We start from the raw sequence: 26,032 nt of genomic DNA on the forward strand, positions 1-26,032 counted from the left end.
GGTGTAATGCTTACACACAAGTGTGAATCTTGTTCTATCGACACCAGTTGTCTACAAGATTGCCATCCCCTTAAATTTTATTAGTTTGTACAAAACTACATTTACAGTTCCCATTCAATATTAATAGAAAAATGAGAAAAGCAATAATGGACATTATTTGCTGTCCCTAATAGCCTTTATTATGAATTGTGCGTTGCTTCAGTTTCCCTATATTGAACATTGATGGTGGCATTTGAAACCATGGGTTATAACCAGATAGTGTTTGTTAATTAGTATGTGCAAAGGAACAAGAGAGTTCTGCCAAGTAGGAGATCTCATTAACATGTCTCCATGAATAGCAAATGGTGAAACTCAGTCTTGTGGTTAAAACTTAATGGGGTCTTAGTGAGTTATTAGCTATAGTAAGCACCATATATATATATATATATATATATATATATATATATATAATATAACATGGTTTTGATGAGACCGTATACAGGTAAGTCAGTGGCTAATTAGTGAGTTCGTTCTTAAACCTTGTGAACTAGTGTGTTTATGAACATTCTTTCCAAATACTTGGTTTCCAACTAGTAGGATGGATATCTCCAGAGAGGTTAAAGTTGGACTTGAAAGTAAAATTTGTATTACACAGTTTAAGAAAACTTATGAGCATCATAAAAGGAAAATTTTGATGGTGACTCATGGACAGTATGGGAATGAGTTTAGTTCATGAAACATCTGCGGCTTTTAAAAAAACTAGTAGGAAAAAGATGATTGTTTGTACAATCTGAGTGTTGTGCTTTTGGATACTCTGGAGCTGGATGAAGTACCTTGTCTTAGCTGTGCCACTGGGAACTGAATTTGAGTTCCTATGGAACAGCTCTTAAAACAATTATGATAAAGTTTTAAAAATTATTATGAAGTAAACAAGTCTTTTAAACAGTCTCCACTCTGACCACCAAAGATCCCCAGGCTCTGGCAAACGACCTTCATCCGCTGAATGCTTTTCACTTAATAAAAGTTTCATAAAACTTTACACAAATAGTAAACAATCTTGGGTGTGTTATCCTGGTGTTTGGTTTATGCACACGTGGCTGCCATAGATTGACCCAGAGTATTACAAGTTACCACTAAGTACGAAGGTGCAAACACTTGAATTACCCTCTAAGGCAGGAGTTCTAATTTGTATCCATAGGCTTCAGAAAAGTATGGAATTTGGGGAGTAGTGAAAGTCCTATGCCACCTTCACTTTTTTTGTATTGGGGACAGTTGGGTAAATTTGGAGGTCAAGGATGTCACTTTTTTTAAAGAGGGAAGATCCCCAAATGACCTTGTAAGCATAAGGATAACTTAGACGGTTTTTATCTGGTCATAGTAGGTTGTCTTTAGGAACACATCGTGGAAAATTTAATAAGATGTGTTCAAATAAGTTTAAATAGGTAATGAGCATTGAGTGTGTAACGTGTGCAGCCCTTGAGAGCAATGATCATCAAGAACTGCATGTGGAGAATCCAGCTAGGTCTTCAGAAGAGCAGCTAGTGAACACCTTTTGAAACCTCCATTTCTACTTTGACTGGTGCTGTTGCTATATTTTTACTTTGTACTTATGCTGGGAGAGGATCTTTATTCTAGCACTTTTCGTGTCCTTGATAAATTGTGCATCCACATCTCATTTAGTGATGGACTTACATCAAAGCCTCCTAATCTTTGGGAAAGGAGTTTGTTGACTCATTGCAGTGGATGACCACTGAGCAAATAAATCTATTCCTTAGAACTGGGATATGCCAGCCAGTACAATGTTAAGTCTTAACTAAATTTGGTGACAGGTAATACTTTTATGTTGTAATCTGAATGAAGGTCATTACTCTGGGCATCTGAATTTTGACATGGTTAAGCTTAATATCTGAAAGTTTAGAATACTTTAGGTTGTGAACTAAAGTATTAGTTCTACTAATACTAGATAATACAATAATTAGTTGTAGGCTAGTACTACTGACCTGTGTTTCTCAAGGGCTTTTTACATTTATATATCTAAGGGGCTATGGCTACATTCTCAAAAACTGGGATACTTTGCTTTGAAGCTTAAAGGAATTTGCCATATTGGCTGGATTTTCTTTGAAGGACAAATAAGACATTGACTTGTTAAAATAGTTTTTATAAATTCAAATATAAAATGTTTTCACATACTTTGACATGTTAAATAGTAAATACCTTCAGATAGCTAAAGGCTACTCACGTTATGTAAGCATCTTAAAGCTTTTTCAAGTGACCACCTTAATAAAAGGCTGTAAAAGATTATGTGAGCATAGGTATTAGTGCAGAACTGGTCCATGAAAATGTGGATTCTCCCAACTTCACAGAAGCATAACCTTGAATTTTCAGTATTTATCAATACAAACTTCAACTTGTACTCTTAACTGAATGATTCAAGTAACAGTGCTTTTAAGAATAGTTTGAACAGTTTGTGATGCTGTTCAGTTTTTCCTCTTTCCCTTTGGGGCTTCCTTTTTGTGTCCTGATGTGACTAGTTCTTTAGGTACAATCAAAACAGTTCCGTCATTGTTGTACTGAAGTGCATAGTGGTTTGGATTGACTGGCCTTCCTTGGTCATCTATTAACCTACTAAAAACATCATGGTAGAGGTCTTGCAGTTTCTGTTTCATTATGTCAATAGCTTTGTTACATTGATCTTGCTCATTCTTCAGGGCTTCTTTCTGTGTTTGCAAGTTACATATATCATCTTCTAGATTCAAAATGATGTCTAGTTTACGTTTACGACAGTTTTGAGCAGCAACTTTGTTTTTTCCTCTTCGTCTGATGTCACGAATGAGAGAAACTTGTAAGTCTGATAGGTAGTGCCTACTTAGCATACTGTTGAAAGAGTCAACAGGCATGCGGACAATTTCATCTACTGAAAAGGGAATATGCAGAGCTTTAGCACGCTGTTCATCACGACTCAAATTTCTATCTGAGTCAAGGCACCCACTGATTTTCCGAGACTTGGTCTGTGTTAAAGCTTCAGATGTGGGCTCTAGTACACCTGGTTGTAAGTGGTAAGTGTGATCATGAAATATTTGCTGACATTCAAGATCCTGGTAAAAGCCAGACATAGTCCTAATATCCATATGACAGTGTTTAAGGGGTTCTGCGCAGCAGCCTCCTACAGCACCTAAATCTTGACTAAGAGACTCAAGGTCAGTACTGTTACCTACAGCACCATCATACATACAGTGAGAATTAGACTTGGTGATAGTTGAATTTAAGGAGATTCCGGAATCAGAGTCTGGATCTTCAAAAAGTTGAGAAACTTCCAGTGGATTGAAACCTGTGGCCAATGACATTAGGTTTATTCCATCAAAGATACTTGAATCAGTGTCATACAGGAGATCTTGACTTGTTAGATTCCTCATTTGGTTGTCAACAGTTGGGAGAGACATTGCAGGAATGGCTTGCTCAGAATTGGTGTGAGAAGTTAGCTGAAGAAATGGTTCTTGTGCCTGTGAAATCCTTGCTGCTGGATCTCTTCTAAATGTGTTGGGGTACAGTAGCATGGCTTCATGAAGATTGACGTCATGGCTTATGGCATGGCTCAAATTTATATGATGCGCTGAGGAATTTGCACACTCATTGATACTGCTTAAAAAGGGTGGAATGTCTTCCAGTGAGATGCCCTGAAGAATAACAACAATAAAGGAGCTCCATTATCTAATATCACATTTCTTTTTACCAATTTTCTATGTCCTAATGGATATATTATTGACTATGAACAATTTAAAATGAGGTATAATGTAACATGTGGTCTCAAGTCAGAATATGGTGGTTTACCTGGGGGGCAAAAGGTCTAGATTATCATTAGGCCTTGTAATTTGCAGCTATCAATGCTTTTGTAGCCAAAATCTATATTGTGAAGGTTCAAGGATAAGTTTATGAGCAGTCTGGCAAGTAGAGACTCAAATGCTACCAGGAAAATAAAGTTAACTAGCATGAAAGGTCTAAATCTGGCAAAATGGCATATGTTTAAATTCTACTAACTGGTTTTTTCTATGAAAAGCCTTTAAACTTTATAATGTACTTGGGCAAATTGCTGTATCATCCAAGTAGGAGTGTTCTTTAATTCATACAGGTTTGTCAAGATTCCTTTTACCTCCAGGGACTGTTCAGGCTGTGATGAAAGCAGTTGAAATAAATCCTCCAGAAAGAAAGATGTATCCGACCAGTGTAGGTGATTCTGTATATAAACAAAATGTATACCATCAGAAAAAAGACATATTAGTTATACGCCGCCTTTTCTATTCCCTTCCTCCTTTTTGAGAGGAGCTCAAAAAGGCTGGTCTGGAACTCATGGCAACCCTCCTGCCACAGTCTTTTGGGGTACTGAAATTAGTGTCCCATAGTCCTGGCTGGCCTAGAACTTGCTATGTAGCCAGGCAGGCCTTGAACTGAGATCCATCTGTCTTTGCCTCCTGAGTGCTGGGATTAAAGAATTAAAGATAGTCTATGACACCCAAGTTATACAGTTTTTAGACATTAGGTTTCATAGGACTTGGCCATTTGTTCCTGTTACATAAAGCCAGGCATAGTAGTGCTTTCCTGTAATCTTACCGCTTGGGAGGAGAGGCAGAAGGATTGTAATTTTAAGGCCATTCACAGGTTACAAATAGCAATGTCCTGTCTCAGTTAAACTACAGAAATAGGAATTGTTGAGTGGCAATGTAGCTCAATCAGTTAAGTGCTTATTTAGCATACTGGAGTAGATTCCCTGCACCACATAAATGACATGGTAGTACAGGCCTGTAATCCCAGTATGTGGGGCGTATAATCAGGAGGATCAGAAAGTCAAGGTTGCTGGGCAGTGGTGGTTCATGCCTTTAATCCTGTCACTGAGGAGGCAGAGGTAGGACCTCTGAATTCTAGGATATCCAGGACTACACAGAGAAACACTGTCTTTAAAAAAGATGGTTATCTGGGCTGGAGAGATGGCTCAGAGGTTAAGAGCACTGACTGCTCTTCCAGAGGTCTTGAGTTCAAATCCCAGCAACCACATGGTGGCTCACAACCATCTGTAATGAGATCTGGTGCCCTCTTCTGGCCTGCAGGCATACATGGAGGCTGAACACAGTGTACATAATAAATAAATCTAAAAAAAAAATGGTTATCTTTGGCTACATAGCAAGTTTGAGGTTGAGCCTGAGCTACCTGAGGCCCTGTCTAGAGGTGAGGAAAAATTGCAAATTTCTTAGTTCCGAGGTGGTTTAGTGTCTGGGATATGTATATATTCTTTTTTTTTGTTTATTATATGAAATACGTAGTTTTTACATTTTCCCCACCCCCTTTAGTTAAAAATTTTAAATAGTTGAGCTATTTCTAGAAATACTAAAAGTATACTTGCTGATCATTTTATGTTGCTAGTAAATGTGAAGCGGGACCTTTTCCCCTCCCCCTTTGGGTTTATTTGTGTAATTCAGGCTGCTCTGGTACTCATTCTGTAGTCCAGCAGGCTGGCCTCAAATTTAGAGATCTGATTGCATCTGACTCCCAAGTGCTGGGATGATCAAAGGTGTGTGCTATCACCATGCCCTGACTGTGAAGCTAGCCTTTTAAAATTCCATTTTAAGATCTCATTTTAGATTGACAATTCAAAAAACGTTGGAGAGGAGACATTTAATGGAATTTTTTTTTTTGGTTTTTTGTTTTTGTTTTGTTTTTTTGTTTGTTTTTCGAGACAGTTTCTCTGTAGCTTCGGAGCCCGTCCTGGAACTAGCTCTTGTAGACCAGGCTGGCCTCAAACTCCGAGATCCTCCTGCCTCTGCCTCCTGAGTGCTGGGATTAAAGGCGTGTGCCACCACCGCCCGGCTTAATGGAGCTATTTTAACACATGAAGTATGTCAAGCTTTATTTTTCATGAGAATTGATGGTCTTTAGATCATTTAATGACACATACTACCTGCCTACACTCTGAGCCCAGGACACATTTTCCTAGTGCTACTTGGTGTTTTTCCAGGCTTTCTACTCAAGAATATGACTCACTGGTCTGATACTTCTTTTGTTTCCTGCTATGAAATACATCAAAACTGCAGACATTACTGGAGAAATGGCTTAGCTGCAAGCAGTACTGGATGCTATTGCAAAGGACTCAGGTTCAATTCCCAGCCCGTATATGGTGACCTGTAAACTCCAGTTCCAGGGCATCTTGGTGTCCTTTTATGGCCTCCATAGGCACCGAACATGTACATGGTACAGAAACATACAGGCAGGCAAAACATCCAAACACACTTTTTTTTTTGTAAAGTATGAGCTATTCTGAGAAATACTGGTACTGTGGAGGCTAAGGAGGATCACAAGCTCACAAGTTTGAGACTAGCTTAGGCAACACAGTATCTCAAAGTAGAACAAAGGTGTAATTCTAGTACACAGTGACTCAGGTCAGGGACATGAGCCTGGTAAGGAATGGCAGGACATGATAGCACATGCATACAATCCCAACATCTGGGAGGTGGGGTAGGGTCAGAGATTTAAGGTGAATTTTGGCCAGTTTGGGCTACATCAGACCAAGAAAGTACCCTGCTTTGGGTGTTGAATGTGTCTGCAAAATTTGGTCCAAACTGCTGTTTGTCTTACATATATCTTCCTATTTTATCTCAGTATCTAATATGTCTTCCATGTCTAACAGTGATTTAGTTAATATAAGCAATTCAAAGAAAATTTTTCTGGGAAAACTAATAAAAGCTAAAAAAAAAATGCCAACATGTGAGGGGAAATAGTAACCAATAGCATGAGGCATGTTTAGTGAAAGAACAGAAACAGGTAAGTGAACTTAAGCATCTCTGTTTTGAGATGGGGTCTTGCCATTGCCCTGGCTGGCCTTGAGCTTTTAGCCATGCCTCAGCATCCCAAGTAACTGGAATTATAGGCCTGTATATACCATGGCTTCTCAAGCTTTAGAGTGAAACTTCAAACCAATGTGGTTGAACCTGGAGAGGTTAGTGAGCAAAGGTAGAGAGTGTTCTTCCCCTCAAAATGTGGGCAAAAGAGGTGCTAATGTTCCCTAGCAATGAGCAGGTGCCCGGAACCATCTGTTAGATGGCCATTATGTGGTTTAGAAGACCACCTAGAAAGGGAAGGACAGTCTACTGAACATTTAGAAATCTTAAGAAGGACCATCTGGGGGTAAAGGCTAAGTGCTCTAGCTTTGCGGGTATGGGTTCTCAAAGAACAAAAATGAAATGCCTAAAAATATGGAACCATTGCCTAAAATATCTAACAGTTTTCTCTGTATCCCACCAGTAAGTGAAAACACTACTTGATAGAACCAGGCAAATAATGCCTTTCTTAAGCTGTTATTACCCTTTGTCCAGGGAGAACAATCTGGTCCACTTGAGGGTGATTTGTTAACCTAAAATGCAGCGGATGAGAAGGAAGCAGGGGTATTTAATTTTATTAACTTCTACACTACCATGACCTCAGAGGGTTTGGTTTCTATTCCCGGCAGTGCTGCTAGAGAAATTCTACCACTGGCCTGTATTCTCTGCCCAACCAGAGGGATTTCTTAATCTGAATCTCTAGAAGCCATGGCCCTGGCCTAGGTTTGAGCCATGGTATAAGAACAATGAATTCCTATAACTAGAACAGGCTGGAAGAGAGGCAAGAGTAGTGGGAGGGGAAGAGAACAAACCTGATAACAAGAACTGCAAAGAGACCGATTGACTAGGGATGCAGCACCATGGAGATATTGCAATGTCGCAGGGTCATTACGTTATCCTGGGCTAGTTCCAGCCCTCTAGAACAGCCATTCTTAGCCCCCCCCCCCTTTTTTTTCTCGAGACAGGGTTTCTCTGTGGCTTTGGATCCTGTCCTGGAACTAGCTCTTGTAGACCAGGTTGGCCTCGAACTCACAGAGATCCTCCTGCCTCTGCCTCCCAAGTGCAGGGATTAAAGGCGGGCGCCACCATTGCCCAGCCCAGTACAGCCATTCTTGCCATGTGTCAGAACTAACATTTTGTGGCTAACAGATAAAACCTGTGATTATTTACTAGCAGCCTACTTGTTTCCACCAACCCAAAAGCTCTGAAGCATCAGAAGCATCTTGGTGGACCTTTAGAAAAGCTGCTCCCATTTCACTGCACTTGCCTCCCTGATGTACCAGTCAGTGTAGCTAGGTCTGTCTATATTTAAAAACTTCCATGAGACATATGGAATTTAGAGTAACTTAAGTCTGTGTTCTTGGCACTCTCCATCCTCTGAGGGTTTTCAAGACTGAGCGACAGATTCCACCTCCCAGAGAAGGCAGATGCTGAAGTTGCTCATAGTGAAGGCAACCACTAGGGCAAGGATGCTCTGCAGACCTCTAGGTCATCTCTGGAGCACCTATGTGCCAAACTGGTGGCTAAAACCATCCAGATCTAAGTCAAAACCAGAATATGGTACATGTGAAACTAGGGGAAGCTCTGCCTATAGAAAGAACCCATTCTTCAACCTGGTTCTTGGAGCTCACCCTGTTCAGCCAAGAGAAGTACAGAAAGATGCCCCCCAGGAGCCTGGACCTGGCCCCTTGGGTGAGGCCAGGGTACGAAAAGGGCTATTGGGTACCAGTGATTTGGCTGAATCCACTGGCAGACTGAAAGCTTGGGTTTGAGCTTTAGTGGAAATTCAAAGAAATGTTTGTAAGGTTGGTCCTTTGTTTGATCTTCCAGACCTGGCAATCTAGCCTGATGTGAGCTATTTTGTTTTGCTTTTCGAGACAAGGTTTCTCTGTGTAGCCTTGGCTGTCCTGGAACTCACTCTATAGACAAGACTGGCCTTGAACTATAAGAGATCTGCTTGCCTCTGCCTCTGAAGTGCTGGGATTAAAGGTGTGTGCCCACCACTGCCCGACTGTCAGCTGTCTTTCTTTCCTTGTCTTGGCAAACACAAAATAAAAAAAAAAATTGCTAGTCAGTTCTATCTTTAACCAGAGAAAATGAGTTTATAGGCTAATTACTTTGTAAGTACAACTAACACACATACACACACTTACTTTTAAATGTTATTTTTGTATGCCAGATTTGCTAAAGACAGTGCATACACAGAATTCATTACCAACAAAGTCTTCATGAAAGGCTAACGACAAGCCTGGAAGCTTCTGCCACACTTACCTCATTTCTGGACCCTGTGATTGTCCCTCCTTCCCAGACAGGTGCATCTGTTGTTCTGCTTTCATCTTTCCTACCCAGCTGTAGTGATTTTGCGTGGGCTGACACTCCTTCCTTATCTTCCTCATGCTGGGAACTGTGATCCACAGCTTCACTCTTTTCTTTTAGTATATCATTCTCCTGTAAAACAAACAAACAAAAAAAACCTAAATTCTACTAAGCAGAAAACCATTGCCAACAAATAGAAAAACTGTTCAAAAGTCACACTGTCAGCAGCTGAGGCTGGTACTTTGTATGTCCCTATCAGAGAAGCGTCTAATCCCGAGACGATGGTCAGTCTTATGCCCTGCCCTCCTTATGTACCCTTCAGACAGTCCAATCTACACAGCCTAAATTGTGTATATTTATAGAGCCGCTCAGTTGAAACCATTAACAGTGTGCTAAGTTTGGAAATCAATGTTCTCAGCAGGGAGTTTTTATTTAGTTCTCAGCTGAAAACAGATCAAAGGCATAAGTTGGAAGCAGATACTTATCAAATGTATATATATGTAGAAAAATCCGGGAACTTTTAAAATTAAGTACTGTCTTCTGTTTGAAAGGCAGATGGGGTGAGGACAGGTTAGGAAAGGGTACAATTCGCTTTATAGACCAAATGTGTACTTTTACAATCAGAAAAACTCTTATTATTGGCTTAGATATTTCAACTTCACTTACTTATCCAGAACACTCCTTCCCGCTTTGAATTTATTTCATTTCAGAAAGTTTTTAAATGGTGAGGGGACTCTTCAAAGCCAGTCAAATGTTACAGTGGCGCAGGCACTATTTACTGACACTTGCTCTGTATCACTCTGCTTTATTCCCTCACTGAACCTGGAACCAGGCTAGCAGTCATTAATCCCCAGAATTCCCTCTGCCTCTGTTCCCCTACAGCACTGGGGTTATAGGCGCCCAATGGCTGTGCTCAAATTCCTACATGGGAATTAGAATTCAGGTATTCATGTTTGCAGGACATGAATGTTTGCAGTACTCTCACTGAGTTGTCTCCCCGGCTCACCTTATTTTTTACTTATTTTATTTCCATCCATCCATCCATTCATTGGAGACAAGGGTCTCTTCTCTACATAGCCCTGACTATCCTGAAACTCACTAAGTACAAAATGCTGGCCTTGAACTCACAGGGATTCACCTGCTTCTACTTCCCTGGTGCTGGGATAAAGGTGTGAGTCACCAAGTCCAGCATAAAACAGCAGTTTCTTAGAGGCAGGGACTCAATCCATATGCCTTGTATCTACCCCAGAGTCTGTTACTTATTGCCCTTTAGCAAATATCCATGGGTGTCAAATCTTAGGCACAACATCCTTAGACTTCAGCAGGAATCCTTCTAGATTGTTCCTTCCTTCAATCAGAGTGCTGACTTCTCTAAATTGGGAAGGAAGGCGAGAGGACAGGGTTACTGATCATCATTTTCATTCCACTGCCCGTCTTTTGTCCAGACGAGGCTTCTTTCGCTAGCCCTAAATACTGAATTCTCAGCAAAGCGGATTTTGTTTATAAAACTGCTGTGGTTGAACAGAACTTCTAGAAGCTGCAGTGTATGAGGTAATTCAATACACAAGAACACCCACACATATGCAAATGAAGGCCATGCCTGTGATGTCATGCACAGCACATACAGGCTACATCAAACCCATAAACGAACTGATCAGATGAACAGAAGTCTGGGAAGACTGTGTGTGGGGGGAAGGGGGGTGTCAGAGTGTGACATCAGGACCGGTGACAAATGTGTGTAAGACGTTCTGGAAAACTCAGGGAAGAACTTAAGTTACAGAAATTCTGTATGATCAGAATATTACTGTAAGAGGCCACAGTTGGTTAAAAGTCGGGGCTAGAGAGATGGCTTCACAGTTAAAAGCACTGACTGTATACTCCCAGGGGACTGGGGTTCCACTTTAACATCCATGGCGGGGAGGGGGCTCACAATCATCTGTAACTCCCAGAGAACCCAACACCCTCTTCTGGGTGTAGGAGCCCTCTAGGGCTCTACACGAACCTGCATAACTATTCTACATACACCTTTAATCCCAGCACTTGGGAGACTTGGGCCAGCCTCCCATGAGTTCGAGACCAAATGTGGTCTACATAACAAGCTTCAGGCTAACCAAGGCTGCATAGTGATATCCTGTATAACCTCTAGCCCTACCCCCCCAAAAGTGGGAGGTGGGGACCCTATCATGTGAGGGTGGGTCCCAACTCGTTGAATAAGGAGCTAAACAAAAGGACACATTCACTAGAGTGTAAAATATAAAGTCAAATGGGAAAATCTAAAATCTGGATAAAGGACATTATTCAATATTATTGCTTAAGTTTTTTGAGATTTTTATTTCATGTGTATTTGTGTTTCATCTGCACATATGTCTGTGCATGTGTGTGTTCAATGCCCAGAAGAGGGCAATGGATACCATGGAATTGGTTGTGAGCCACCATGTGGGTGCAAAAAGCAGAAACTGAGCCCAGGTCCTCTGGGAGAGTAGCCTGTGCTCTTAACCGCCATGCCAGCTCTACCACCATCTCACCACCACTCCTTCTTCTGAGACAGGGTCTCACTATGCATATGTCTGCCTGGCCCAGAACTTGCTATGGCAATCAGGTTGGCCCTGGAACTCACAGAGATCCACATGACTTTGCCTCCTGAGTGCTGGGATTTAAAGGAACACACCATCACACCCAGCTCTTGCATTTTTTTAAAGTTTGAAATTATATTTCTTTTCATTACTTGCATTTATATTATATTTTGGGGTAAAGAATTACCCTAAGTTTAGCTGGGTGGTAGTGGTGCACATCTTTAATCCCAGCTCTTGGGAGGCAGAGGCAGAGGTGAATCTCTGAGTTCAATGCCAGCCTGGTCTATAAAATAAGTTCCAGGACAGCCAGGGCTACACAAAGAAACCCTGTCTCGAAAAAAAAGGGAAAAAAAAAAGGATTACCCTAAATTACCTTTGGCAAAGGACTGGCCCAGCAGAACTCCTCTTTCATGACAGTGCCCTGGAATCTGAGAGCGTTCCAGGAGGTGACAGGCCCTCTGCAGTGATGCTTCAAGGTGATTAGGGCTGAATGTGCCCACAGGAAGTACTAATGGGTTGGTGGCCTTCAATATTTTTTTAGGGTAGAAGCCAAATGGCATTTGTGAAGAGGAAATGGGGGTGACAACTCACACTTACACCAGTGGACAGGCTATCCTTCCGGGATTCGGTTATGGGGGTGACAACTCACACTTACACCAGTGGACAGGCTATCCTTCTGGGATTCAGTTATGGGGGTGACAACTCACACACCAGTGGACAGGCTATCCTTCCGGGATTCAGTTATGGAAGGAATGGAGACATGGATCAAGACAGTACCTTTTGTTCTGAAGACAGAGATGCTAGGACAGAGGCAGGAGAATTGCTGCAAATTCTTGGCCAGCCTGGAGTACACACCGAGACCCACTATCAAAACCATCACCAGCAAAATGCAGAAACAAAACAAACCCTGTAACAAAACAAAAGGGGCCGGAGAGGGTCCTCAGCTGTTAGGAGCACTTGCTGCTCTTACAGAGAACCCAGGTCTGATTTCCAGCACCCAACAGCAGCTCACAACCATCTGTAACTCCAGTTCTAGGGGATCTGATACCCTTTTTTTTGCCAGCCTTCAAGGGCACCAGGCACACACATGGTGCACATACATACATGTGTACATACAGGCAAAAACATATATGTAAATTAAAAAATAAAGCCAATCTTTCTAAAAGAGCTCAAGAAAAAAAAAACCCTAAACCACCTGCATAAATAAATAAAACTCACTGATCTTACTATGTAGTATAAGCGAGACTTGAACTCATGATCCTTTTGCCTTTAGGTTCCAAGTGCTGGGAAATAAGTGTGTGCCACAACACCCAGGAACTCTGTAAGATCTGGAAGCAGACAGAAACGTCTTGATTGCTGTCCACCAGGGCTAGGGGTGATGCTTCCTCTCACATCACGGTAGGAGTTGAAATAGGCATTCTCTCCCAGGATCCTGGTGTATTCGCTAGTGGCAGCCTGTTCGAAAGCTACCAGGAACAGGGATCCTAAGACCTGACAAAGAGAGGAGGGAACGCCCTAGGTCAGCGGGACACAAGGAAGGACCAGTGATGGCCGCTGGAGACCTGAGGCACCCCGCGGAGAGTTGGTTGTCTCTCCTTTCTTTATGGTCAGGCCATGCCTTCCCAGGCACTCTTCATCCTATGACTGAAGAGGTACAAATGGGAAGAGGCAAGGCCATGATGGCCCAGTGTGGAGCAGTTTGATGACCCTGCTCCTTGTGTCCCTTTCCCTCCTGTGCATTAAACTTGGTCTCAGGGTCTGCTTGCCAGACAACCCCACTCGGGGTAGCTAGCGATGCTGCCTCTGGGCCTGCGGGGAGGAGGCAGACGTGGGGAGAGGATTCACCATGACAGTGTCCATATTTACAGGGTTAAGAGAGCCTGCTGCTCCCGTGATATAATTTGTACGGCTTGCAAAGCCCAAAGTGGCCTAGTACTGGGCAGCTTGGCTACAAGCTAACCGAAAGGATCTAGCCGGTTCCAGCAGTTGTGTAAGCTTGGATAACGTGCTAAACACTCTGACCCTCAGTTTTCCTAACTCTAAAATGATGGGATATTATGGAACTAGAATTTTAAATAGTTGAGGAAGCGCCCCTTCATACACTTCAAGACACATGTATCACCCCCCACACACACAGCTTCTGAGCCGGAAGCCTTGCTTATCTTGTTGACAGCTGCCAACACCCCAACTGGTATTCCAAGAGAAAGTGATGCCAGCCCCTCAGATGACCTCTGACCTCCCTGGCTTCTTTCAACTTGCTAGCTTGCAACTGAGGCACAGGGATGTCTTCTGTATGTCAGAGTCTTCGGCCCATGCTCTTAAGGCACAGGCAAGTTAAATCTGTCCATAAGTCACTTTTATTTGTGTGTGTAGGTGAGATGTGCCCTAGTGGGCTGAAACCGCACTAAAACAATAAAAAAAAGAAAGGTCCTGAAAAGAAAGGTCCCATGTGTGTGCCAGGGGGAACACTTCCTGTGATTTTCAGAGCTGGTACTTGAGGGTTGCCCCACCATATCCCATTCTTCTTCTGGGCAAGGAACCCCCAGAACCTCAACTTGGACCTTCAGACCAGACTGTCCCCAAAAGGTCATGATTTTCTCTTAGGGCACCTAGCCCATGTTCTTAGGGCCTTTTCTTCCCTAGTAGGCGATACCCTCATGTGGCCTGCTTTCTTTGTCACCCAGGAAAGGAGCAGCCTGGGAGAAAAGATTTTCTGCGAGGGGAAGAAGCAAAGCTGGGCTTGTCTTTGGGAGGTTTTCCTTCTTTCTTTCCGTCCTCCCTTCATTTCTTTCTTACTTTTTCTCTTTCCTTTTGTTTTATAAACTCTCTGAAGACCCTGTCTGCTGGCAGCTTGGACTAATTCCACTGTACTGGATCCTGAGGAGAGGGGGGAGCTCTTGCTCCTGCCATGCCCTTCGTGAGTGGGTTGCGGCTGGCCTGACTGGCCCTTTCTTGTCCTCACCTGTGGGAGGAGTGAGGAGACCTGCTTTGACTTTTAGGGTTGAATGAACCTTCCAAGACAAAGAACAGAGCACTGTCTATGAGGGGAATGACATCAGAGGGAGCTGAGAGTCCCGAGGCCTGTCTCTAGGCTGCGGGCAACCTGGAGTCACCCAGCCCTGAGAGAACCAAGGAGCCAGATAAAGACAGCCTGTGTCCTGCTTGGCCTGGGTGGTTTTTAGTAGCAGTTTACAGTAATTACAGCTCATGTCCACTGAGCTCTCACTGTAGGCTATTACCTCATTTAAGCTGCTTAGCACCCTGGCAAGGTATGTACTGTTAACATTCCTTTCACGGGCAGGAAACTGAGGCACAGAAGTTAGACAGGTGACCTTCTGTCATAGTAGGGAGCGACAGGATTTACATTTGGCTGTGGGCACTTTCTTTTCTTTTCTTTTTTTTTAAAAGATTTTATTTATTATGTATATAGCGTTCTGTATGCCTACAGGCTAGAAGAGGACACCAGATCTCATTTTGGATGGTTGTGAGCCTCCATGTGGTTGCTGGGAATTGAATTTTGGAAGAGCAGCCAGTGCTCTTAACCTCCGAGCCATCTCTCCAGCCCTGTGGGCACTTTCATAACCAGCTAGACGCCTAGTACTGATTCTCTCTCACTCTCTCTCCTTTCTTTTCTCTTCTTTCCTTTCCTTTTCTTTCCCCTTTCACTCTTTCTTTTTCTTTCTCTCTCTGTCCTGGAACTAGCTCTGTACACCAGGTTGGCCTCAACTCACAGAGATCCTCCTGTCTCTGCTTCCTGAGTGCTGGGATTAAAGGTGTGCACCACCACCACCTGGCACTACTGATTCTTAATGACCCTCTACATCATATATGCGTCACCGAAGCTCACGCTTGCTAAGTTGGTGTAGGCGGGAGTTATAGATGAGTCAGGACCCTCTGTGAACCAAACATGCCGAGAGTGGATGGTGGGAAAGAGGTTTGTTTTCCCAGGATCCATTTTTTTTCACTTGTAACATATGTTAGAATATTTCAGTAGTAAAACTTGAGGCATGTAAATCCACTTCTGAAGGCCCTTGGAGGAAGCTATGTGCCAGCCAGACAACAGCAGACATCCTTTAGGTAGACGAAGCTAAGACACAGGAGCCCCTATTCAACGTGGCTAACTACCAGAAGTACAAAACAAAACAACAGGCCAGCTTTCAAATAGAAGCTTTAACACTCAAGACACAAGGATATGAGCCCCAACCCCCAGGGTCATTTTAAATGGAGCCATTGCTCTTGGATGTAGCCCCTTCTGCAGGCTTGAGTGTATTGGGGGTGTTTGGGGAGGTGAAAGTTGTGTGTGGGGGCGGGGGGGGGATTGTTCCTTTATCGTCTATTTATTTCATTTAAGTTTATCCCAGGAGACCAAATAGCCCAACTGGCCCTCCCAGTGTCAGATCTCATGTAGCCCAGACTGGCCTTAAACTCCCGATCCTCCTGTCTCTCTCCACTTCCTGGGTGCTGGGATGATAGGCGAACAGCACTACACCTCTGTGCTGGTGATGAATGAGCGGCTTCCTGCCTACTGGGCATGCTCTCTACTAACTGGAGCCATGCCCCCAACCAGCAACTATTCTTTCATCACAGTTTTTGGGACTAGAATTTACATAGATGTAGATGTAAACATCCAGCTATCACTCTGTCAAAAGGAAGCACATATGGAATTTGTACCCCAACCATGACATAAGGTGCTTCAGAAAGTTCTCTCCTGCTCCATATGCATTTAGTTGTGTGGGGGTGGGGGTGAGTGCATGTGGAGGCCCGGGGACAACTTGGAGGAGTCAGTGCTCTCCTGACACCATGGGGGTCCCAGCGATTGACCTCAGGTCTTCTTGTTTGGTGGCAGGAGCCTTTCTCTGCAAAGCCATCTTACTTCAGCAATCACCTCCCACCCGTCTGATCTCAGCATTGACAGCCCGGTTTACATGGAGAGAGTCCCCAGTAGGGAAGGAAGGAGTCCTTTCATGCTGAAGTAGACTCTGCATGGTCAGGTAGCCTTCAGCAATCTCCCGGAGAGGAAAAGGTTTGCTTGGGCTTTGACATGGAGCTCGTGGTATCTGTCAATACAGAGGAACCAAGCAGAGTCTTCGACATGCCGCTTACTGCTCACAAGAATGCTCCAAAAAAGGACATTAAAATATTCTTTTCTGACCAATTGGAAAGCCAGGTTTGCAGAGCTCCCAGGAGGAGGTGGAGCTGGAGTGTCAAGGCCTCCAGTGTCCATGGACTCAACTGAACAGGCTGTTTGCTCAGAAGCTGACTTTGGTTATACCAGCTGACTTTAAGTATCTTCAGTAACTGGGCAGCCACAGCCAGTCAGGTGAAGGACTTCAGGAGCAACACCGAGGCCTCTGGGAAGAGAAATCTAGCAAGAGTGTGCAGCATCCCAGCCTGTGGTGGGCTGCCAGGGTGTCCTGCTGTCCAATGGGCTGGATTTGCCAGTTCCTACAATGGTGTTGGCCAACTCCTTGATCTGTTCGAGTGTGTTTATTCATTCATATTCTGTTCATTCCATTTTCCCAGTGAAGCCTGGTAGATAAGATGGGAACTCAGTTCTAGCTCCTGGAGGCCTCCTAAGGCAGGGCCGCATTCCGCCAGCCACCACCTGCTACTCAGTCAAAACAACTGGGGCACACGGCTCTGCTGCCTCCAGCTGTTCAGAGTTCTCATTTCAGTTTATCCTTCACAGCTGTGTCTGAGGAGCCTGTCCTTCACAAGGCTGCCCTGAATGGGGGAAGATTGTTTTTCCCTTTGAAGTTTCCAAGTGGGTGGGAGGTGTGGCTTACTTGGCTCTTAGGAAGAGTAACCAGTTCTATTCCAGGCAAGGTCACCATCAACTTGCTCCATCAGTTCAGGCACTCCACATCTTGTCACCTGAGCCAATTATAGGGGCAACTTGAACGTCAACTCCTCAGCAACCCCATCCACTTGAGTGGCTGGCACGAAGTGGCCCAGATTTCAGAGCTGACCTACATTCAGTTTGGTGAGCTGGCCTTGAAGGACCCATAAGGCATTACGGTCATGACGTCCACGAAGTGCAAGCCCCTGTAGAGTGACGCTGTGGATGCTGCACCAACTTCTGCTCCTGGCCCCGGGCAGACTGAAGTTGAACCTCAGTCGCCACACTGCAGACATGGCAGAGGGTGCGGCGGGTGACAGAAGAAGGCTCCAGGGCGCAGTGTTGGCTCAGGGGAAGAGCTGGCTTGTGGATGGGTGACAGTTGAGCCAGGCTGAGAATTTAACAGTGAAGGGGAATGAAAGAGGCTGGTATTTTCTGGGCAAAGCTAAGCGGGGCAAAAGTGATTCTGAGGTTGTCTGGCGAAAGGAAGGGAAGGAGGTTTGGACTGGGAAGTAGGTCATGGGCAATTTATCAGCAGGCTAATAGTTCAGCCAGACTGGTGTCACAGTGGTCACACCTGGGCAGCCCTGAAGGACAAAATGTGGATCTGGAAGGTAATGCGGAGCTGGCGGAGGCTCTACAGTGGGAGCAACACCAGCAGCAGAATGATGTGCGGGGACTATGGAACCTGGCCAGGATGATTAACAGCAGCTAATCCTTCCGATAGGAAGGACTGCAGTGTGCCAGCTTCACGCTCCTTGACCAGCACCACCTTGTTGTCGACCTCAATATCTCCACTAGCATCCATTCTACTACACAGAAGAGAGCTCAAGCTTCAGAGAGGGTGAAGCGTGTGCAGCAGATCACACGGGCAGTGGAGACAACCTAGTTGGTCTGGCAGGCACAGGGCTACCACCTTGCCTCTAGACTGGCCTGCCCCCAAATCCTGGGCCCTGAATTCTGGATTCCTACTCTGTGAGCTAAGGAGCAGGAAGATGGAAAGTAGGGAATGACTGAACAGATAAGATTTTTCTGTAACCCACAAAAAATAAACAGACAAACAAAACAAAGCGTAATCATGACGGTGGTTTGAATTAAGGGTCTCAGGATTGTTGCCAGGTGGTGGCGGCACATACCTTTAATCCCAGCACTCAGGAGGCAGGTGGATCTCTGTGAGTTCGAGGCCAACCCGGTCTACAAGAGCTAGTTCCAGCATAGGCTCCAAAGCTACAGAGAAACCCTGTCTTGAAAAACAAAAAGCAAAACAAAAAAACAAACAAACAAAAAATCAGTATTGCCCATTAAGCCAGCAAACCCCACTTCCTCAGCAGGGCGTACCAAGTCCCACCACAAACAGCCCCAGACACAAACTGACTGACTTGGTTTCTTTTACTTCTTTTTTTCCCCCCCTTTTTGGTTTTTGAGACAGGGTTTCTCTGTGTAGCCCTGGTTGTTACGAAACTCACTCTGTAATCATGTTGGCTTCGAACTCACAGAGATCACCTGCCTCTGACTTCTAAGTGCTGGGATTAAAGGTGTGCGCCGCCTCCCAGCACTGACTCAGTTTCTAACAGCTGGAATATAAGCAAGCTGTAAGGCAGAAAGGAGATGGGACTTGTTCTGGTTAAAGTGTGCCCTCTAAAATCTATTAAGTCCTAGCGCCTAACAATGTGGCCATATTAGGAAATCCAGTAATTGTAAATATGATCAGGTAAAAAGAGAGCCAGACGGGCCTTGCTATGGAAAGGGGAGCGTGCAGGAAGGAGGCGTGTGAAGGGAAAGGCAGAGACTGGCAGCAGAAGCCACAGAATGCCAACTACTCCAGCAGACCACCAAAATGCAGCTCCTCCCATCAGTCCTCAGAGGGAACCAATCTGCCGATACCTCGCCTGGGACCTCTCGCCTCCAGGAAATTTCTCTTTAAGCACGCAGCCTGAGTACTGTGTCCTAGAACTCTAACACAATAGCCTGCGCTGTTCTTTCCCACTCAAGGAGCCAAAGTAGACCTTTACAACAGTCACTGATAGTAGGACGGAAACCCTCCTGTGAAGCCACACCGCTATGAATGAAGAGTTCGCCTGCACCAGGGCTTCGGGAAGTTTGTTTCCCACCTCTGACCAATTGGCCTGAGCGTTAGGAGATGCTATTGATTTTTGAAACGGATATAAAATTGACTTCAACAATCAGAAATGGTTTTTCTCTCCCCTTCATCCTTGGGCTATTTGTGATTCTATGACCTCATGTAAATTGGATGTTGGTAAGATTGCTCAGGCAGCAGAGGGGTTGCTGTGACCGGTGACACAGATGAGCACAAGCCAGCTCAGTTTCCAACGGCTCTTTGAAACGCGGACATATTCACTTTCGCAAAACCGTTGTTCTTTTTTAATTATTATTATATTCTTTTATGTGTATGGGTGTCTTGCCTGCATGTATGTCTGCAGACCCTGCGCCCACAGAGGTAAGAAGAGGATGTCAGATCCTGTGGAACCGGAGTTACCGATGACTGATAGCCAGCAAGTGAGTACTAGGACCCAAACTTGGGTCCTCTGCAAGGGAAGCAAATTCATGTGATGCCCTCTGGCACATGTGCCAGAGGCAAGAAGAGGGCCTCACTGGCAGCCGGAGTGACAGACACTTGTTAGCCACCATTTCAGTGCTGGGAACAGAACAGAACCAGGGCCATCTGGAAGGGCAGCAGGTACTCTTAAGCCCTGAGCCATCTCTCCAGCCCCCATAACTTTATTTCTTGAGAACCTCATACTTCCCCGAACAAGCACGAGCTTCATCAGTTGTAAGTGAATGACTATGGTTATAAAAGGAAGCTGTCGGATCTGGGGAATTCCAGAGTCTGTTTTCATAATTATTAGCCCAAGAAGTGAAATCAAAGCAGTACTTGTCTTTTGATACTTTGAAAAACCTCCTATTCTAAAATGTTTTTCTTTTTTGCACATGCCTAGAAGTTGTGAAAAATTATACTCTAAAACCAGAATCTTCTACAGCTCAAATGTAAGTCCCTGGAATTATCTATCAACTATCTAATTCTCCACCTACATTCCTACTGATTGTCCACATTCACACCCTAATAAGCAAGCTGGATCCAGAGACAGACAAATCCAAAGGAAAAAGTGGATGGGGACAGGGGCAGATTTCAAATGAAAGGGAAAAGATCAAGGAGATGCTGGCACTTCACACCAACCTTCCCCGTTAGTTGGCTCGACACCCCTCCGGAAAACCTCACTCTCCCATGGGGGCTCAGAGTGATTCACATCGCCCATGGGAGGAAGTACGAAGGCCTAGGGAATCGCAAAGCCTGGCTTTATTTCTCTAGCCCATATTCCCCAGAGTCGTGGTCTTCATCAACCTGCTTTTTATTTTACTATGATTTTGTTGTTGTTATTGTTTTTCGAGACAGGGTTTCTCAGTAGCTTTGGAGCCTGTCCTGGAACTAGCTCTGTAGACCAGGCTGGCCTCAAACTCACAGAGATCCGCCTGCCTCTGCCTCCCGAGTGCTGGGATTAAAAGCTTGCGCCACCACCACCCAGCTATGATTTCTTAAGAGAATTATTTATTTTTACCTACTGTGTTTGAGTGTGTTGCCTGGATGTGTCTCTGTGCACTGTGAACACGCAGGGTCTGCAGAGGTCAGAAGAGGGCATCGGATCCTCTGGAAGCGGAGTTACAGATGGTCGATAGCCACCGTGTAAGTGCTAGGGCCCAAACCCAGGTCCTCTGCAAGCTCAGCCAGTGCTCTTAACCACTGAACTCTCTCCCAGCCCAGAACCTGCTTTTATGAAACCAATCCAAGCCAGGCATGGTGGCGCACACCTGTAATCCCAGCACTTGAGAGGCTGGGACAGGAGGACTAAGAGTTCAAGGCCAGCCTGGTCAACAATACTCAATAAAGCTAGTTGTGGGCCACCACCACCATCAAAACCCAATCAAACAGACAACAAACAAACCAATCTAGCACCAGAAAGTAGTTTACTCTGAGCCTGGAGACAGAGTCAGGGCCTGACTTGCCCCATCCCAGATGCATTCTTATAGAGAGAACCTGAGTATAGCCCGAGACAGAAGACTTGGGTTCAGTCCACTTCTGGCATTTACTAATATATGAATTTAGCCAAGTTCAAAATCCCTGACCTGGGATTTTTTTTTCCCCCTTAAACACAAACTGGACATGTAAATGGCATTACCACACCAGTTCACTGGCTCCTACATCTAAAGTCTTCCGCAGCTGATCACTGTCTAATTAAACAGAACCAAGCCCCCACGGCTACCATTGTCCAGCAGGTGCACGCGCCAGCACTGCCAAGGGGAGTGTTGGGGTGGGGGGCTGGAGGAGGAGGGACTACCATGGCTTTATTACATCTAAGAAAGAGGGATATCGGGTCCCACACGGAGGACCATTGGCTGTCAGAAAGAGTAAGAGAAAGATCAGAGGGGCCTGACACCACGGTTCAGATGCCACCTCCATCACTAGCCAGTTTTGTTACCTTGCATGAGTTTCTTAATCTGTGCTTCAGTTCCCAGGCCATCAGAGCTGTCTCCCAAAATCAGCCCACGCGTCTGTACAGGCATCAGCCAGGTAATGGTAGCAAGGAAGTCTTCGGAGAGAAAAACCTTCCCTTCAAAGTTGTCTACACTTAGCAAGCTGGAGGACATTCGGTGGCGAGAAAGGTGCGGTACCGCTTTGTACAGAATCTACCTAGGATTTCAAACCCACACATTGCAGGACCAGGAAAGGTATGGGGGCAGCAGGTGCCTTGCCTCAGGGATGACACCCCTCCCGATCCCTCTTGGAGTTCAGATCTACAGAGTGGAATCGGGAGTGGCTTCCTGTTTGTTCTAAACCAACAGAAGCCTACCAAGACGAGCACCAACCCCCACCCCATTAGTTCCCAGCCCTGGGAGGAGGAGGAAGGGATCAGATCAACCTAACAGTGAATCACCAGCACCTCATGCAATGATCCCTCCAAGAAAGGGTGGAGGAGCCCGTCAGGCAACTGCCTACACAAACTGGGTGATTCTGAAGAGCCGCAAACAAACTAGCTTAGTCCAATCCCCTTTTGCATAAGGCTGCTCTTCACAGAAACAACGTCCTACGAACACATGTGGATCCACACCGATAACGTCAAGCTCTCGGCAGCTCCGGGGGAGGCAGGAGCTCTCTACAGGCAGAGGTCTTTCCAGTTTTAGTCCATAGATTTTGGGAAACTGTTTTGTTCAGCTAAAGGGGAGCACCGGCAACCAAAGAGAACTTGCGTGTTCCAGGAAAGACTACGTGTTTTGTGTATGTTAATAAGGGATTTACTAAGCGAGGATTCTTAAGCGAGGGGGTGGGTGGATGATTAGATCAGAGGGACCAACTGCACTGAACATCGTGACTTCTTACCCCAGGTGCACAACCACAAACGGGCTACAGTAAGGTTAAATTCAGGGCGAGGGCCCTGCCTTGGCTTGGGTGCTTGGTTCTTCAGAGAGATGCGCATCTTCTCAGAGGAAGAGGCCTCCCCCAGAGTCTCTAGTGCCGCACACGTTCCCCATCAAGGCGTCTTAATGTACTCGGGGTACTGATTAAAGGCCGTGAACCAGACAGCACCGTCCCCTCTCGCTTCCTCATTACCAAACTACCCTCCACAGCCATAAAACACAAGAAGGGTGTTCTCCGCACGAAAATCGATTTCATCCACTTTTCCCAAAATCAAATCCTAGCACTCACCATCTTCATTCAAAAAGAGGCAGGGCAGATTAGTCCCGCAACCAGCAACTAACTACCTAGGGTAAGGAAAGGGCGGGTGTGGCCATGCCTAGCGACCTTAGAGCTCCGGGCCAGTCGTTTCAGCCCTGGGTAGACGTGCCGTTCGCTCTAGCCCCTTTAGGTTACCTGGCTCTCGCGTCCGCCTGTGTCCCGCACCTGTGCCGTCGGTTCCGCCGCCTTTTCTTCCTCCTCGGCAGCCAGAGGGCTGCTGTGAGTCTCTCGGGGGTCTTCGCCGCCCGCGGGTGCCACCTGGCCGCCGTCTCCCACGGCAGATGAGGCGGCAGTGTCGAGCAGCCCGTGGGCCCCGTCTGCGTCCCCGGTCGCCACGCTGTACACTAGCCACGCGTCTACGCGGGTGCGGGGAACGAAGGGGACGCCGAGCGCGCGCACTTCGCGCAGCAGCCGGCCCTTGGCAAGCTGCTGGGGGGAGTGTCCCCAGCCTTCCGATGCCGAGAAGGGGCTAGAAGCCGAGGCGGAGCGGACGGGACAGAGTGGGAGCAGCTCCTCGCAAAGTGCGGCGGCCGGCGGCGGCAGGCAGAGATCCAGGTCCACGCGGAGCCTAGCTAAGCTCAGCAGCACAGTGAGGTTCAGGACGCCGCCGCCCGCCCACCACGGCTTCGGGACCTTCATCTCCCACAGCGCGTCTGGGATGCGGGCGCCCACCCGGCCCGGCACTGCAGCCGCCGCGGTGGCACGTGTGGGACCCTGTCGCCAGCACCAGCCAGGAAGACAATGGACCAGAGCGTACAAGGGGCCGTCTCAGCCTGACCCCAGCCAGGCACAATGGCTCTCCCTCGGCTGCCCGCACAGTGCCTGGCGCGGCCAGGGATCCGGAGAGGCGGAGGAGGAGGCACCTGCAACACCCAGCCCTCTGGACCCGCCCCATTGCCTGACCACGCCCCTAAATTAAATCCCGCCCCCAGTCAAGCTTCGCCCCGCCCAAAACCTTAGGCATTGTCCCCGTAGGACATGCCCACTCTGTCCTGGGCTCCAAGCCTTTTTATAGGAGGGGCCTCAAGGCATTTTGGAATGGAAGCGATTTGGGGATCCCAGAGGTTCCTGGCAGCCCCGTGGTAGTGAGCTGGACCACTCCAGCTGAAAAGCTAGGGGTAAAAGTGGAGGAAAGTTTGGGGAGTTGAGTGGGAGGAGACAGGATGTGTCAACCAGGGGGAAAGTAGCTGGAAGCTTCGAGGCACCAAGCACATGTGGGGACCACTGACCAGATCAGAGAAGAAGAGAAGACCTAGCTGGGTGGTGGTGGCTCACGCCTTTAATCCCAGCATTCGGTAGGCAGAGGCAGGTGAATCTCTGTGAGTTCGAGGCCAGCCTGGTCTACAAAGTTAGTTCCAGGACAGCTAGGGTGGTTACCCAGAGAAACACTGTCTCGAAAAACAAAAAAGGAGTAGACTCTAAATTCATATTGCAACTTCATCACCAGCCAGTTTTACAACTTTGCATGGATTTCTTAATAATCTGTATTTGTGTTCCCTTGTCAGTAAAATGAGGATAATCGCGCCTCAAACAGAGATTCAGGGAGGTCAGGTGAAATATACAAAAGCCAGGAACTGATACAGACTTCAAGCCTTTTCAGTAAAAGAACATTGTGCAGACGCACGCATTATAAATCTCCACCTTTAGAGTCTGCACTATTCCCCAGACGTACTCTGCAAATTGCTAGTCTTCCCTCATGGCAACCTTTGCTCTTTACCCGAGAGCTGAGAACACCAGCTCTACAGGATCTGTGTGGGTTCAAATCCACCCGTCCCAACACTGTTTCCTAGGCAAACCATCAAGCACCACTGTTCAGGCAAGGAGTACTGTGCTGTCTGTCCCCCATCTTCTAATGGGTGGCCCCCAGAGCTACATCCTCTGAATATTCAGCATGAGGGATTAATCTCTCCTCCATCTGTTCTCCCACAGTGCCTTCTCCAGCTGCCAACATTGCAACACTTGGCCCATTCTACTTTGTGTTTTACCAAGGCTGAGGTTTAGTCTGATTTGACTATTGTAAATTCTTGAGGGCCTGGAACCTGATTGGTTCACCTTTGTACCTTCACAGTGCCCAACATGGGCTTTGCAAATGGAGGTTTTTCCAACCCTTGCTCCTTCCCTTCAGGGACTCTGGTAGAAAGAGTCCCCACTGAGGGTTTATCAATTACTTAAGAAATTTTGCAAGGCTCTTTCCACCCCTTCCTTCTTGGGAGCAATTTAGTGTAACAGATCTTATTCAGGAAACGTCAGAGGAGCAGAAGCCAGAGTTGTTATTTTAGGGGTTGTTAGGGATAGAATGTTTTGAGCTACATATCCAGTCCTTGGTTTTCTGAGACAAGGTCTCCGTATATATTCCTGGCTGGCCTCAAATGCTCCAACTTCATGCCTCTGCCTCCCTAGTACTGGGATTCCATGATGTGCATTGCCATGCCCGGCAGAAGGTGTTTCTGCTTTAAGCCTTGAGTGATCGAGGGTGAGGACGCATGATGAGAAAGGAGAGAATGTTTGTCACTTAGCAAGACTTGGGACAGAGCCCCATCATGGCTCTCAGTCCTTGAACAGAGGATTCGGGATGATCTTGGCTCGGTAAATGTCTGCCACATTCAGCTTTTTATAGAGCGATTCCTTCCCCGTGTGCTGTTGGAGCGCGTGAAGGCTATGAAATGGGATACTTCAGTTCAGTAGCTTGGAGCTTGTTAGCGAGAGTGTATAT

At 46.0% G+C, this 26,032-nt stretch overlaps 1 protein-coding gene across 2 annotated transcripts; it reads right to left on the reverse strand.

Annotated features, from left to right (window-relative positions):
- Nucleotides 1–2,121: 2,121 nt before the first annotated feature.
- Nucleotides 2,122–24,164, reverse strand: Nfe2l3 (NFE2 like bZIP transcription factor 3). Of its 2 annotated transcripts, none has more exons than XM_085691071.1 (4): nt 23,485–24,164; nt 9,114–9,290; nt 4,127–4,210; nt 2,122–3,653 (listed from the first exon to the last, which is right to left on the reverse strand). In XM_085691071.1, the coding sequence occupies exons 1-4, from the start codon at nt 23,956–23,958 to the stop codon at nt 2,457–2,459; spliced, it is 1,932 nt and encodes a 643-aa protein (XP_085547197.1). In that variant the 5' UTR covers nt 23,959–24,164; the 3' UTR covers nt 2,122–2,456. The 2 variants fall into 2 exon arrangements, with proteins under 2 accessions (XP_085547197.1, XP_048296292.1); XM_048440335.2 differs by having other exon boundaries at nt 23,455–24,163.
- Between the last annotated feature and the right edge of the window lie 1,868 nt (nt 24,165–26,032).

This window comes from Myodes glareolus, chromosome 6, assembly GCF_982192425.1.
Source record: "Myodes glareolus chromosome 6, mMyoGla1.1, whole genome shotgun sequence".
Taxonomy (NCBI): domain Eukaryota; kingdom Metazoa; phylum Chordata; class Mammalia; order Rodentia; family Cricetidae; genus Myodes; species Myodes glareolus.